This window comes from Monodon monoceros, unplaced genomic scaffold (assembly GCF_005190385.1).
Source record: "Monodon monoceros isolate NGI ecotype Baffin Bay Population unplaced genomic scaffold, NGI_Narwhal_1 Super_Scaffold_22, whole genome shotgun sequence".
Taxonomy (NCBI): Eukaryota; Metazoa; Chordata; class Mammalia; order Artiodactyla; family Monodontidae; genus Monodon; species Monodon monoceros.
Genome location: NW_021703779.1, coordinates 89654740 through 89670803, shown reverse-complemented (window position 1 = coordinate 89670803; position 16064 = coordinate 89654740). Strand labels below are relative to the sequence as shown.

General features: G+C 34.4%; 1 protein-coding gene across 1 annotated transcript in view; it reads right to left on the bottom strand.

The window, feature by feature from the left end:
• The window catches only part of RADX (RPA1 related single stranded DNA binding protein, X-linked), a 63506-nt gene that overhangs the window by 9731 nt on the left and 37711 nt on the right, over nt 1–16064 (bottom strand). The window contains 2 exon segments of the mRNA XM_029241460.1: nt 5971–6261; nt 13999–14072. Of these exon segments, the coding sequence (XP_029097293.1) occupies nt 5971–6261; nt 13999–14072 (365 nt within the window).

The window sequence follows — 16064 nt, the reverse complement described above, 5'->3', positions numbered from 1 at the left end:
AAGCTTTTTAAGGATTACTAAAATCTGGTATTCATAAACTAAAACAGTCATGCCATCTATAATTTACTGTGGATTCCAATTCAGTATTACAAGTATAGCTACCTCAGAACTCTTAGCAATGCTGCAAAACTCATGTCAATGTGCACACAATGGCATCCCATTTCCTTGATTCTAATACCAAATCTAACTCTAAGACATACCATCAATTTAGTAACAGTTTTTTAATGAAAAAGGAAACACTGCATTAATGTACCCATTGACCATAAGATGCATTCCAACTTGCAAATGTAAAAAAAAAATGTATGCTTTAGAATTGAGAAAATATTAGAAGTTGGAAATCCTGATATTTTCAGGAAGATAGCTTCATTATCAGTGTGTCACTGATACTATTATGGGTTGCTTTCTAAATTACAGAATGCTGTGAGTTTAGCTTCAACATTATTGGTAAAATTCATCATGAGTTGTTTGGTTAAAACTAGAGTTCAGAGTACAGATGTATAAGTAAACATGCCTAGGGCCTCTGTACTTGATGTTCTTGTACATAGAATGTTCTTTCCCCAGATAAACACACAGCTTGCTCCTTCATCTCCATCAAGTGTCTGGTGAAATGTTATTTTCTCAGGGAGACCTCCCTTGACAACTCTATTTAAAATTTAGCCCTTTCCTACAACAGCACTCTCCAACCCTTTTCTTCTAGCCCTTATCACCATCTCATTTTACCATAGGCTCTGTTATCTGTTGCATTAACGCATGTAACCTCAGCCCCCAGAACAGTGCTGGGCATGCCTTAGGTGCTCAGTAAATATTTGTTAAATTGAGCAAAAGAATGTACATATGTGTATTTTTAACCTATAATTTTTGAATATTAGACTTTAGGACATTTGTGCATTGTGTTCAAATATGAATTCATCCATATTCCCAACAGCAAAAGAGATGAACACAAACATCCTCCCCACAATGTACATGTATAATGCACTTCAATGGTGACTTACTGTTTATGTGTTACTTAGATAACTTACAACATACTATCTAGGTAAATGTGATAATATATGTGGACTATATTAAAAATTAGAGGCAGATATAAAATCAAACAAGCTCATATTCCTCTTTTGTAAAGTGTATTGTATGCAATTTATATATCTTCCTCTCAAATTCTTTGTTGTCACTGAATTTCTTTTCCAGTGAAAAGTGTGTGTGTTTGTGTGTGTGTGTTGCAGAGGAGGGCAATTTGTAATCCCAGCACATAGCTAAGGGTACTTGGCATATACCATGTTTCATGGAATCTAAGATACCATTGATTTTTAAGATGATCATTATTTTATATGCCACTAAGAAAGAAAAATGCTACCAACTAAACAAAGGCATGACATCGATTATAAGATCCGTATCAATTTTCAAAGATGTTAAAATATGGGGAAAAAAGTCTTACACTGATGAAATCTGATAGTAGCTACTTAAGGTTTAAGGATTAAATTACTTTTATTATGCAATGGAATAAGGGACAGAATTAAGGGGTGGCAACAGTAACCACCTCTGGAACCCATATAATCCAGTGTGCTGCTCCATTCAAGATACAATAATGGGAAGCATGCCAGTGGGATAGAATATCCTAAGGATATAGCCAGTTAGGGAACCAAGAGTGAGGGAACCCAGTGCTACTCAGTTAATGGTTCAAGTAGTCTTCAGTACGGAAGGAGGCATACCTCAGGGGTACAAATAATTGGTCCTGAGCTTGCAGGCCAGTACCAAGGAGGGCAGGAATTATGTTGGCCTGCTTGGTTGCTTTAATAGGAGAAAAAAATCAAGGTAAGTAAAGCCTTATGATTTCCATGTTAACTATAGCATATTACATTACTTTGATGTTACAATTAATGCTATTAAAATTTTTAAATTATCATTTAAATGCATTTTGCAGAAAAGGAAAAGAACCATATAAAAATTCTTGACAAAAAATCTTTTGACAAAAAGTCTAGAAAATACTGTCTTGACAGCTCTCCTTAAATTATACCTATTGTTACTGGGGTTTGTATCTCTTGATTTCCAAGAGATAAACAGATGGCTTTCAGAGGTTTACTAAAGACTGGCTGAATATTTTCCTTATTGTCTAAGTCAAATGCAAATCGAAGAGGGAACTCTTAAGCTTGAACTGACTCAGCATTTCATGGGTAACTAAATTAGTGTTGGCAGAGTCAGTGATATACTAACACCATCTATGAGTCCAATAAAGCTTTTGAAAAATACTTTCTTATATTTAAAGTGAGAAATAATTCTTAAAATTGACCAATAGATTAAAAATTTTGTACCTGGGCTAAAGGCATTGAAAATTTAGTCTGTTACTCCATCCCAATATCTTCTCTTTGAAGTGTGTTATTACACTCCATCCCAATATCTTCTCTTTGAAGTGTGTTATTACATAATAGGCAATGGGCCGAGATTTTAGCACTTATTAATACTATCTACTTATTTGAGTCAAGTGAGATGGCATAGCAAGAATTTTAACACGAGAATTGGTACTTCTGAGATGGGTTTCTGATATTGCCACAGTACCCAGGTGGTTGTTGGGAGCCATTAGAATCGTGGGAGGTAAGATTACAAATTCCGTTCAATAATTTCAATAATGATTCACCCTAGACCAGTCAGAGCTAATGACCAAGTAACAGGGTTATGGTCTGAATAAACTTTCTGGCTCCCAGAATAAGACACTTCAAAATTACTGGGTCCTCCAGAGATCAGCAAGATACAGCAGAGGGACAATAAACCACTAGAAGGTAGTATCAGTGTAGACTGGACAAACTTCATGTTGGAAGAACTTTAAAAATCATACAGACTTATCTGCCTTGATTGGTTTAATCAGTTTCATCTAAAAACAGGAATCTAGAAGAGGGCTCAGCAAATTATGAGTTGGTGGGGGGAAGGGTCAAATATAGCCTCTACCTGGTTTTGTACAACCCATGAGCTAGGAAACTTTTTTTTCATTTTAAATGGTTGAAAAAAAATCTAAAGAAGAATATTTTGTGATATGTGAAAATTAAATGCAACTCAGATTTAAGGGTCTAAAAAGTTTTATTCAAACATAGCCATGCACATTCATTTACACATTGTCTATGGCTGCTTTCACACTAAAAGAGCAGAGCAATGAGATATCACCTCACACCTGTCAGGATGGCTATCATCAAAAAGAACACAAATAGGGCTTCCCTGGTGGCGCAGTGGTTGAGAGTCCACCTGCCGATGCAGGGGACACGGGTTCGTGCCCTGGTCCGGGAGGATCCCACATGCCATGAAGCGGCTGGACCCGTGAGCCATGGCCGCTGAGCCTGCGCGTCTGGAGCCTGTGCTCCGCAATGGGAGAGGCCACAACAGTGAGAGGCCCGCATATTGCAAAAAAAAAAAAAAAAAAAAGAGAACACAAATAACAAACGTCGGCAAGAATGTGGAGAAAAGGGAACCCTTGCATACTGATGGCGGGAATGTAAATTGGTGCAGCCACTGTGGAAAACATTATGGCGGTTTCTCAAAAAAGTAAAAATAGAACTACCAGATGACCCAGCAATTGTACTTCTGGGTATATATCCGAAAAAAACAAAAACACTAATTTGAAAAGATACATGCACCCCAATGTTCATAGCAGCATTATTTATAATTGCCAAGATGTGGAAGCAACATAAGTGACCATCAACAGATGAATGGATAAAGAAGATGTGGTATACGTGTACAATGGGATACTACTCAGCCATAAAAAAGAATGAAATTTTGCCATTTGCAGCAACATGGATGGACTTGGAGGGCATTATGCTAAGTGAAATAAGTCAGACAGAGAAAGACAAATACTATATGATATCACTTACATGTGGAATCTAAAGAAATAAACGAGTGAGTATAACAAAAAAGAAGCAGACTCACAGATATAGAGAACAAGTTAGTTGTTATCAGGGGGGAGAGGGAAGGGGGAGGGACAGTATAGGGGTAGGGGATTAAGACATGATTTTTAATCATGGCCTGGCTTTTACCTAGCTAGGGGGTTACGACTAGAAGATATCCAGGATCCTTTTACCTTTAAAATTAAGTACCTCATTAGGAACAATCCTTTTTCTCCCTTCCTGCCAGAAAGCTCACAGAAAATTACTACCGAATGGTAATAATTTGTTATTTATAGGCACCTAGTAATACCTACTTTTTCTGTATCCTTTTAAATGCTCTGTTTTGTTTTATCCATACATAGCATATTTTTCACTGTCTTTTATCCCTGTAAATCCACTTATGTCCTTGAAAAATGGTAGGATATAAAACAGCCCAATTCTAACATGGATTACAGCTGGTTGGGCAGAATGACAAATTTGCCTTCTTTATATCTGATTCTTGCTTTTAGGTGATGCATAGTAAAGCTACAAAGGTTCACAATACTTATAAGACAGCTGAGATGTTTAGAGGATCAGTGACATGTTGAAAAGAAGAGAAGTATTCAATTTCTGTGATTCCAGATGAACTCATGGTTTTCATGGTTACTTTTTGTGATGTATGAAAAATCTCCACTATAATTTTTGTTTCCTAGATATAAAACTAAGATTGATAAGTTACCCAAAGATAACAAGCAATGCAGTCTAGGAAAAAGAAGCATTTGAAACTTAGGTCTGAGAAGGTCTAACAGAGTCAATGGGAATTTATACTTTCCATAGATTATATACATATACACAATCACATGTATGTACAAATTTATGTGTGAGGGAGTAGGGCAGAAGGAGTGGAAGAGAGTAAAGGGGAAACAGGAATCTTGATTAAGGGCAAGGTAATTCACTTCAGTACTGTAGGTGCAAAATTCTATGAAATGCATCCTCTTTCAGGCATTTAATTAATTTACTAATGGCACTTCATCATTCTTTCATTTTAAGGTAACAAGATCTTCCTTTCAAGTACAAATAAAAAACCTAGAGAGTAGCTCATTTTGGTTAAGATTTTATTTTATAATTAATTTTTGTGTACATTTTTCATTCATGAGAAACAAACTTTAAAAATAAATGTAAGTTGGGCTTCCCTGGTGGCACAGTGGTTGAGAATCTGCCTGCCAATGCAGGGGACACGGGTTCTAGCCCTGGTCCGGGAAGATCCCACATGCCATGGAGCAACTAAGCCCATGCACCACAACTACTGAGCCTGCGCTCTAGAGCCCGTGAGCCACAACTACTGAGCCCGCAGGCCACAACTACTGAAGCCCACGAGCCTAGAGCCCATGCTCCACAACGAGAGAGGCCACCGCAATGAGAAGCCCGCACACTGCAACGAAGAGTAGCCCCTGCTCGCCGCAACTAGAGAAAGCCCGCACGCAGCAGTGAAGACCCAACATAGCCAAAATTTAAAAAATAAACATAAGTTTAAAAATGTGTTGACTTTAAATTTTTATAAGTTCTATAGCTACCTGTCAGTTTAGAACAACCTGAGAAAATCAGTTTATTGTCCCTTGTCAGACAAGATAGTTTTTTGAATAGCTTCCTTCTGTTCAACTTGTTACTTGAGAATTTTATTTTCTTCACAGGCTAAACAGACGTCTGTTCATAGGATCTTCTCTCAATTAGTATGCCTTTCTCTTTAACCTACATTTTACCCTTCAGTGGTTCAGATGCACTGAGAAAGAGGCAGAGAATATGAGCAAGAAAGTGGTGGCTAAAGGATAAGTGAATCAGTTTTAGAGGTAGTAGGAGAGTCAGGGCTAAGGAAAGTTCCCTTGGTTCCCATTCTTCTCTCCCCAGTACTTTCTAAGGACTTGCCAATATTTAAATGCCCACAATTAAAGCTTAATGTATTCCAGAATTAGTGCTCCATTCCTTTGGTTTGAGCCAAACAGGAGTTCTCCTTGGGCTTAACTTTTTTGGTGGTGGGGATGTGGAGCGCTTAATTTTTTAAAGCAAAATAGTATCATCTATATTTAAATTATGTCAAATTAACAATATTCAAAGAGAAGAACAGGTGACTTACCTAAGATGGTTACTTCAAAATGTCCAAGGACTAGGGCACTCTTAAAATCATAAAGATTTGGGGGTCTTCCTTCTTGTGGTATGTATTTTGCAGGCTGAGAATTATACTGCTGAGTAAGAAAATTTCTGTGTTCTAAAACAAATCTCCGTGGAATACTTTCAGGATAAATACAGCTGTATCGTAGGTGATCTATTAAGCCGAACTTCTTTTCTCTCCACATCTGACTTTCCCATTTACCACTTATAGTTTTTCTGGCTTTCCCTATGCAACCAGTTCTTGTGCTTTCTCGACCTGTTAAAGAAGCGAGATGAACACAATTGAGACCTATAAACTAACCAAATCAGGTAAATCACTACAAAAAAAGCACAGATTAATGAGAAATAGCTTAATTAACTTTAAAAATCAACCACCTACAAAATGTAAACTGAATGTCCAAAAGGTAACTCTTATTAAAGTGAGGAAAGAACTAGAATTCACCTTCAAAATAAACTTTTACTCCAAAATATTAAAAAGTAATATTGTTTTTTCTGTTTCTGGAATTAACGAGATTTGTAATTATCTTCTTTATACTTTTCTATATTTCCTAAATGCTCTTAAATAAACAAACATTCCTTTTATATTCAGTGACAAATTCAAGTTAAGTAAAATTCATGAGAATAATAACCTTTAGAGATTGGACCTCCACTCACTATTGGTGGAATTTAAGCTTAAAATAAAATTTTGTTAATCTTTGCTAAAAGTATCCTGAACACACACAGAATGCAGTCTATTTTTTGGATATAAGTCTCTTTCAAAAGGACCGTTGATATGATATTCCTTTCAGATATAAATAACATATGGAAAACAAAGAGGGAACTAAATTGAAATGAAAGACCACTTCAACTCTTAATTGTTCTCTATCATCAAGTCAGTTTATCATTTATGTACAATTTATCTAACATATTTAGTTTCTAAGGCAGAATATAATTTCCCTCTTACACATTATGACATTTATCCATTCATTCAATTCACTCAGCAAATAATTATTGAGCACCTATTATGTACCAAATACTACACTAAGGAATTTGCTAAAATAATATTTTAATTAAATAATACACCCTGGGAACTGAAGACATAGAGAAGAATCAGAAAAAAAAGAGATGTTGGAACTTCTCACACTGTCAGTTCTGCTAGCTAAGGCAAGCTGACAGCAACTGTTGCAGAGTTTAGCAAGGTTGCTGAATTGCTTCATTGTAGGCTGCCTATGCCTTGGCATTTATTATCTTCCTAGCATAAAAAACCATGCTGAGACAGAAGGGTGTTTCAACAGCAAGGTTTCAGTGTGGTTAATATATCACTTCTGTTTTTGAACTTTATTCTATATCCCCAGACTACTTTCTTGGTTTCTTAAACCTAGACAGAGACTGAAAAATTATTACGAGGTAAAATACTACATTGAATTTTTAGAGAAGATGAAGAGGTGAACTTCTTACCAGGTATTCAAAACACTGTGATATTACAAGAGTATTTTTTTAAACTTAAAATTTAGTTGATGAACACACTTAACTTCCTATAATAACGCTTGATAACAAACGAAAAGGATAAAAAACTTAATCACACATGAAAAGGAAAGGAAACAATAAAAGCCAAGAGAAAAACTCAAAGTTAATAGGAGTAAAGTAAGGATTGGGCAATGATTTATCCTTTTTATCTTCTAGAAATGAATTTCCCTTACCCAAACTAATAAAAGTACATAATTAGATTAGCAATAAGTAGCTATTACAACCCAAGTTATAGTGAGAATTCCTGACTGATTTGTTCTAAAATAATGCACACAAAGAACAAGTTATGGGCCATTCCAATCTTTAAAAATTAAGTACTTACATCCATTGCATAGGAAAAAAATCCTATGATTGACACTGTCAGGAATAAGTTAGAATATTTTCTATGGCTGTTTTCTTATTTGAGTGTTAAGAACTGGCAAGGTTTAATGTTTACATGAAAAGTTCTTCTGAAAAAATAATGCTTTTTTTTTTTTTTTTCCGGTACACGGGCCTCTCACTGTTGTGGCCTCTCCCGTTGCACAGCACAGGCTCCGGACGCGCAGACTCAGCGGCCATGGCTCACAGGCCCAGCCGCTCCGCGGCATGTGGGATCTTCCCGGACTGGGGCACGAACCCGTGTCCCCTGCATCAGCAGGCGGACTCTCAACCACTGCGCCACCAGGGAAGCCCCATGCATTGTTTTTTAATTTAGTAACTTGGGACTGTAATTAACTATCCCAATTATATGTTCATAATTAATACAAATGGGTATGAAATCAGTACAAGAGATATTGGCAGTCACTGGTTGTGAATAGCAAGATTTCAAAGGCAATAATTAGGAGACAAAATACATCTAGAGCTCAGGTTTTTCTAAAAATAAGATGGAAAATTATACACTAGAATTCTTTTATTTTTAGCTTGAATATTACTAAAATTACCAAATGAAAAACATTATTGTTTAAGCCTAATGCATAACTAAGATACAGGTTAATTACCTAGCAAAATTATATTTTTGTATATATCTAATTATATACCAGAATTATAGTGATCACCGTTATTTTAATGATTCATTTTACCCTTATTTCTGGTGAGAACGGATTTATGTTTTAACGAGGAAAAATTTCAGGAGAAGACCACATTTAGGTTGTGAGGTGAAAAAGGACATGGTATAAATGTATGTGTATAGGCAGAGTGATTTTTCTTCACAAAATCTACTCTAAGCATTTCATTATGTGGATAAGAGTGATAGGTAGGGGTGTATGGAGGCATGGGGGTCGGAGAGGAGCTATTTCCTTTGCCTCTTTCCCCCTTGCCTTCACTGACCCCATGCTGGTGCAAGATCTACAAGTCTAGAAAAAAACAGAGTATTTCAATCAGTGATCAGATCTATGCTTGGTAGCAAGTATAATAGACTTTTTAAAGAATTGTGTTAAGTCAGAGGCTACCTATAATGTCTTATGATCTCAGTAGTACTGTTATTGTGAACTTTTCAATGTATATCTTACTTATCTAAGTTACCAGATACAAACAATAAGATGTTAAACTTTGTAGTCTTCAAAATAACTAGCACAATCAAACCACATAAACAAATTAGCCATATATTCACAAAATGAGTGGCTTTTGAATTTACAGACACAGTAATTTCCAAAGCTATCATGAAACATATCTGGAAATACATCAGTAACCATGTTAACACATATAGATCTAATTCATTCATTAAAACTGCAGTATAATAAACAAATGGGACTACATCAAACTAAAAAACTTCTGCATGGCAAAGGAAACCATCAACAAAATGAAAAGGCAACCTACAGAATGCGAGAAAATGATTGCAAATCACATATCTGATAAGGGGTTAATATCCAAATATATAAAGAACTTGTTCAACTCGATAACAAACAAACAAACAAATAAAAAATGTGATTAAAAAGGGGGCAGAGGATCTGAATAGACATATTTCCAAAGAAGACATACAGATGGCCAACAAGTACATAAAAGATATGTTCAACATCACTATTAGGGAAACGCAAACCAAAACCACGAGATATCATCTGACACCTGTTAAAATGGCTATTATCAAAAAGACAAGAAATAACAAGTGTTGGGGAGGATGTGGCAAAAAGCGAACCCTCATATGCTGTTGGTGGGAACGTAAATTGGTGCAGCCACTATGGAGAACAGTATGGATGTTCCTCAAAAAAGTAAAAATAGAACAACAATATGATCCAGCAATTCCACTACTGGGTATTTATCCAAAGAAATAAAAAACACTAATTCAAAAAGATATATACACCCTGCTTTGGGGCGGGGTGGTGGTGTGATGAATTGGGAGAGTGGGATTGACATATACACACTAATATGTATAAAATGGATAACTAATAAGAACCTGCTGTAAAAAAAATACAATAAGCATAATGGTTAAAAAATAACATTAAAAAATATATATATACACCCCCCTGTCCACTGTAGTATTATTTACAATAGCCAAGACCTGAAAACAACCTAAAGGCCCATCAATGAAAGAATGGATAAAGAACAGGTGGTGTATATACAATGGAATATTATTCAGCCATGAAAACAATGAAATCTTGACATGGATGAAACTTGAGGACATTATGCTAAGTTAAATAAGTCAGACAGAGAAAGACAAATATTGTATGATCTCACATGTGGAATAAAAAAAAAGACAGACCTCCCCCCAAGAAAAAAACAAGCTCATAGATACAGAGAACAGATTGGTGGTTGCCAGAGGTAGGGGTTTGGGAGCGGGTGGGTGAAGTGGGTCAAAAGGTACAAATTTCCAGTTATAAAATAGTAAGTCATGGAGATGTAATGTACAGCATGGTGACTATAGTTAATATCATATTGCATATTTGAAACTTACTAAGAGAGTATATCTTAAAAGTTTTCATCACAAGAAAAAAATTTTTTGTAACTATGTATGGTGACGAATGTTAACTAGACTTACTGTGGGAATCGTTTTGCTATATATACAAATATCAAATCATTATGTTGCACACGTGAAATTAATATAATGTTACACGCTAATTATACCTCAATTAAAAAAATAAAAAAATAATGAACGTAAAAGAGTTTTCCTATTTTAAACAATGCTCCAATACTCATCTTAGAACATGTCTCCCAGTGTGCCCAACATATAGGTCACAAAGTGTAACATTTTCAATAAATTAGGTCTTGTCAAATTGCTCTCAAAGGTAGTTGTACGTTTATCTAAGAAAGGGGGGGGGCGTGACTCTTTCTCTCTCTCTGATATACACACATACCTTCTTATATTATAAAACAAACAATGAAAAGACATACCATAAAATGAATTAAAAAGTTACCTATAATGGTGGAGAAGGAAGAGGATGCAGGGAACAGGGGTAGAAGCTAAACTTCTTTAAATATATATTTATACAACAACAGTTGAATACATTCTTTTCAAAAATACACGAAATACCTCCAGGATGGACCATATGTTAGGCCACAAAATAAGCCTCAATAAATTTAAAAAGAATCACATAATACAAGTATCTTTTCTGACCACAATAGAATGAAGCTAGAAATTAACAATAGAAGGAAAACTAGAGAATTCACATATATGTGGAAATTAAACAACACACTCTTAAGCAACTAATAGGTCAAATAAGAAGTCACAAGGGAAATTATAAAATACCTTGAGATGAGCAAAAATGAAAATACAACATAAAAACTTATAAGATGCAGTGAAAGTGGTGATCTGAGGGAAATTTACAGCAGAAATACCTATATTTAAAAAAAGAACTATGGAGAACAGTATGGAGGTTCCTTAAAAAACTAAAAGTAGAACTACCATACGACCCAGCAATCCCACTACTGGGCAAATATCCTGAGAAAACCATAATTCAAAAAGAGTCAGGTACCAAAATGTTAATTGCAGCTCTATTTACAATAGCCAGGACATGGAAGCAACCTAAGTGTCCATCATTGGATGAATGGATAAAGAAGATGTGGCACATATATACAATGTAATATTACTCAGCCATAAAAAGAAATGAAATTGAGTTATTTGTAGTGAGGTGGCTGGACCTAGAGACTGTCATACAGGGTGAAGTAAGTCTGAAAGAGAAAAATAAATACCGTATGCTAACACATATATATGGAATCTAAAAAAAATGGTCATGAAGAACCTAGGGGCAAGACGGGAATAAAGACACAGACCTACTAGAGAATGGACTTGAGGATATGGGGAGGGGGAAGGGTAAGCTGTGACAAAGTGAGAGAGTGGCATGGACATGTATACACTACCAAACGTAAAATAGATAGCTAGTGGGAAGCAGCCACATAGCACAGGGAGATCAGCTCGGTGCTTTGTGACCACCTAGAGGGGTGGGATAGGGAAGGTGGGAGGGAGGGAGACGCAAGAGGGAAGAGATATGGGGACATATGTATATGTATAACTGATTCACTTTGTTATAAAGCAGAAGCTAACACACCATTGTAAAGCAATTATACTCCAATAAAGATGTTAAAAAAAAAGAAAGATCTCATTCAATAACGTAACATTAAACTTTGAGGAGCTAGAAAAAGAGAAAACTAAACCCAAAGTTAAGAAAAAGAAGTAATTATGCTTAGAGTAAATATAAATGAAATAGAGAATAGAAAAAATAATAGAATCTAAGAAACCAAAAGCTTGTCCTATGTAAAGACCAACAAAATTGATAATCTTTACCTCGACTGACCTTCTCCCCAAGGAGAGAAGACACAAAAACTAAATGCAGAAATGAAAATGTGATTTATTACAGAAATAAAAATGATAATAATAGAGCACTATGAACAATCATATACCAACAAATTAGAAAACCTAGATGAAATAAATTCCTAAAAGCAAAGAAATTACCTAAACTCACTAAAAAAGAAAAAATAATCTCCACAGACCAATAATAAGAGATTCAAAAGGAAATTAAGAAACCTATTCTAAATATAATAGCATCTAAAAGAATAAAATACCTAGGAATAACTTTAAGCAAGAGGTGAATGACTTGTGTACTGAACACTACAAAACATTGTTGAAATAAATTAAAGAATGTCTAAAAATGAACAGAAAGAAATCCCATGTTCATGGACTAGAAGAGTTAATATTATTAAGATGTCAATACTATCCAAAACAATCTGCAGACTCAATGCAATCCCTATCAAAATCTCAAAAGCCTATTTTGCAAAAATGGTAAAATGGATCCTTAAATTCATATGGAATTACAAGGAGTCCCGAATGCTAAAGCAATCTTGAACAAGAAGAACAACGTTGGAGGACTCATACACCCCAATTTCAAAACTTGATACAAAGCTACAGTAATCAAAACATTGTGATACTGACATAGGGACATACATATAGACCAATGGAATAGAATTTGATGTTTAATAAGGGTTCTAATTCAATTCAGTGGGTACTAAGTCAATTCAATTTTTCCTACCCATTGCCCAGGGAATACAGGAAGCTCCTTGATACTTCCCCATGCTGATGGGAATAATTTATCTGGACCTTAATAACCTTCCAACTTTATATTAGTTCTACTTCACATGTAAGAGGCCTGTGGTCTGGACTCTCTTTTCCATGTCGTTATTACACCTCAGCCTATGATCATTTAGGCCTCTATCTAGTTCTGAAATGCCCAAGAGCAGTTTTAGTTTTAGTTCCTACTCACCACTAAATTTAAATTCTTTTGTTTCTGCCACTTAGGGATTTTTCACTCTTGCTTTCAGCTTGGTTATATATTTATATTATAATGATCTTCCCCTTATTTTCTATCTTTTATTTTTTTTGGGGGTATAGTCCAGATCCCTTTGTGGGTTCTTTTCTTTTTTTGGTGCTGAAACCCGGGACCTTTGTGGGTTCTTAATCTGTCAGACTGACTAGAAGTCAATCCCCAAATAAGAGTAACTCAAAAAGCAAGAAGGATCTAAAGTGCTAAAAAGTCTAGAGAGATGACCCCTTATAACATCTGATTTAAACAAAACCACTCTAAAGATACCCTACCAGAACTAAATTGTGTCATGAAATCACTTCAGAAATGAACCCAAATATTCAAACCAGTCAACCTAACAGCAAAGAAAGGAACTACAACTATCTTTTAAGCTTTACCTATATTTATTGTCAAATAAAAATTAAACTTCCTACTTTAGTATTCTTCTGTTAATTCAAAATAGTACATTTGAAGAGATGTACTACCAAAGAAACAACTTAATAAGTGCTTAATATAAACAAGTTTATTTATATTTACTTGCACTTTGGTGATGATACCAAATTGTTCTAAATTTGGGACCAGTACTTTTGACAAGGACTTAAGCTAAATAAAAATAGAAACAAAAATAACTAGCTACATATAGTTTAATACAAGTACTTATATTATGCTAGTGGCAGGTATGACCCAAAAATGCAGAATCAAATCAAACAGCAATCTGTATATAACAGTGTTCCATAAAGACTTTATAAATCATCATCATCATCGTCGTCAAAGCAACATACGTTGGAAGGTGATTGGCATGTCTGGTTTACTTCCTTTTCTTTGTGCAGAAGTTTCTGGCTGAGGCACAGGAATTCTACAAAAGATTTTAAAAAAGATAACAAATAGTTAACAAATAGTTATAAAAAGAGACTTGAATGGGAAAAACTAATTGGTTCCATTCAGAGTTTATTCTAATTCAATACATTTAGAAAATTTATAGGTTTAGTTTCTTAACGTAATGCATTAGGAATTTAAGGAAAACATTCAAATTATAAACAAATATCCATACTAACATAATTCAAATACTGCAACAGATTTAAATGTTCTCTTTAGGAGTGTTACACAAAAGAAAGTATTCAACTTTATTAAATGTCAACTAAAGATGGATATATATTTCATTCCCTATGATAGGAATTTAAAAATTTGTCCAATGGCCTATTTTCATCTTTGCTTTGTTCAAATATTCTGGAAAACTATTTGGCCTAACTCTCCAACTTCATTTCAGAGTTTTCTATAAGCCTCATACTGGTTCAAACCTTCGTGTTTTTCTTTCAGCCAGGAAAAACCCTATGCTCCTTTTCCTTTTCCAAGTTAACTCTTCTGCCTCTTTCAACATTTAGCTCAGGCATTATTTCCTATAAGAAGCCAACCTTGATCTCTAGTCAAGGCTCACTGATCCTTGTATATGCTGTCATAGCACCATGAATAAACTTTATCATAGCATTCATCACACTGTATTAAAATTACTGGTTTTTCAATCTGTCTCTTCTACCAGGTTCTACCATAAACTCTACAAAAATATAGACTTTATTTTTTTGTATCTCCACAGAATATCCACTCAATAACTGTTTATTGAACTGAAAAAAAAAGTGAAAAGGGAAGCATCTTATTTTGAAGCTGAGGAGAGAAGCTTGCACTTATAATAAAGACTTCCTTCTTATAAATTTTCAGTATATTTCTATGATGAGCATTTTCTTTTGTTGTATTCCCAAAACTAAAAGCATAAAGCAAAACAGAAGTGTCATGTTGTAGAATGCCACATAATATTGCTCAACTTATTTTATCAATAGATTTGTCTCTTATAATAGTATTCTTTATTTTACTAATGAGTTATTAATGAATACAAAGAACTAGCTTTCATGAATGAAGACTGCATCCATTTCAATATAAAACTCCAGCAAATAAAAACACATTTTATAGTTGTAATTTTAACTTTTTTTCTGAGTAATGAAAAATGGTATTTCTAGAAATTAGTAAACTGAAAACATCAACTCTGAGAGATATTTAAATAAAAAAATAGTTAAATTCCATGTATTTTGAGATTAAACAGTATGTATATACTTTTAAATATATGGTGTTATAAAGTGATTTTTTATCTGAAATAAATTAGAAGAAATAGTTTTCCAAACTCTAACAGCATCATTATATTGTATAGAATTTTTTTAAAATGGCTTAGGGAATTTTTACTGGAATATACAGTCATTCATTTGTATGCCTTAAGTGTCTTAAAGGTTAGGGGCTTCATAACAGAAGTGGATGTATACAATGTCTACAGGTATCAAATGAGGAAACTGAAAAAAAAAAGAGATGAAAAATGAAAATATAAGAAATAAAAGGATACCTGAGGAAAGAAAGGGAAAAGACGGCTAAAAGAAGAGACAATGACATTACATATGATGGATAGTGGCCGAATATTATAAAAACTGTCAGAGGCAATAAGCTGTACTCTAACTTTTCCCTTTTCACCAACTTATTGACCTTAAAGTCATATAGATTGTATAGTATGCCATGCCCCCATCTATATAAGAGTATTATAGTTAATATTATTGTAGTCTTTCCTATAATACCTTCTGCTTTTCTTAGAAGGAGACACTGATAACGATTTTTAAGGATTCAGATAAACCTGGTATGGTTCATTTTCTATCTTTATGGAGTAAATATTACCAACAGAATGCAAAGAGTAAGTTTTAATGTCCCATTGTTATATTTTATTTCTCAGTGCTAACTTTTGAATGAGTTGATGTATTTTGACTACATTTTACTATCTAACATAGAGCACCACGGTTCACTATCTACCATTTGGATT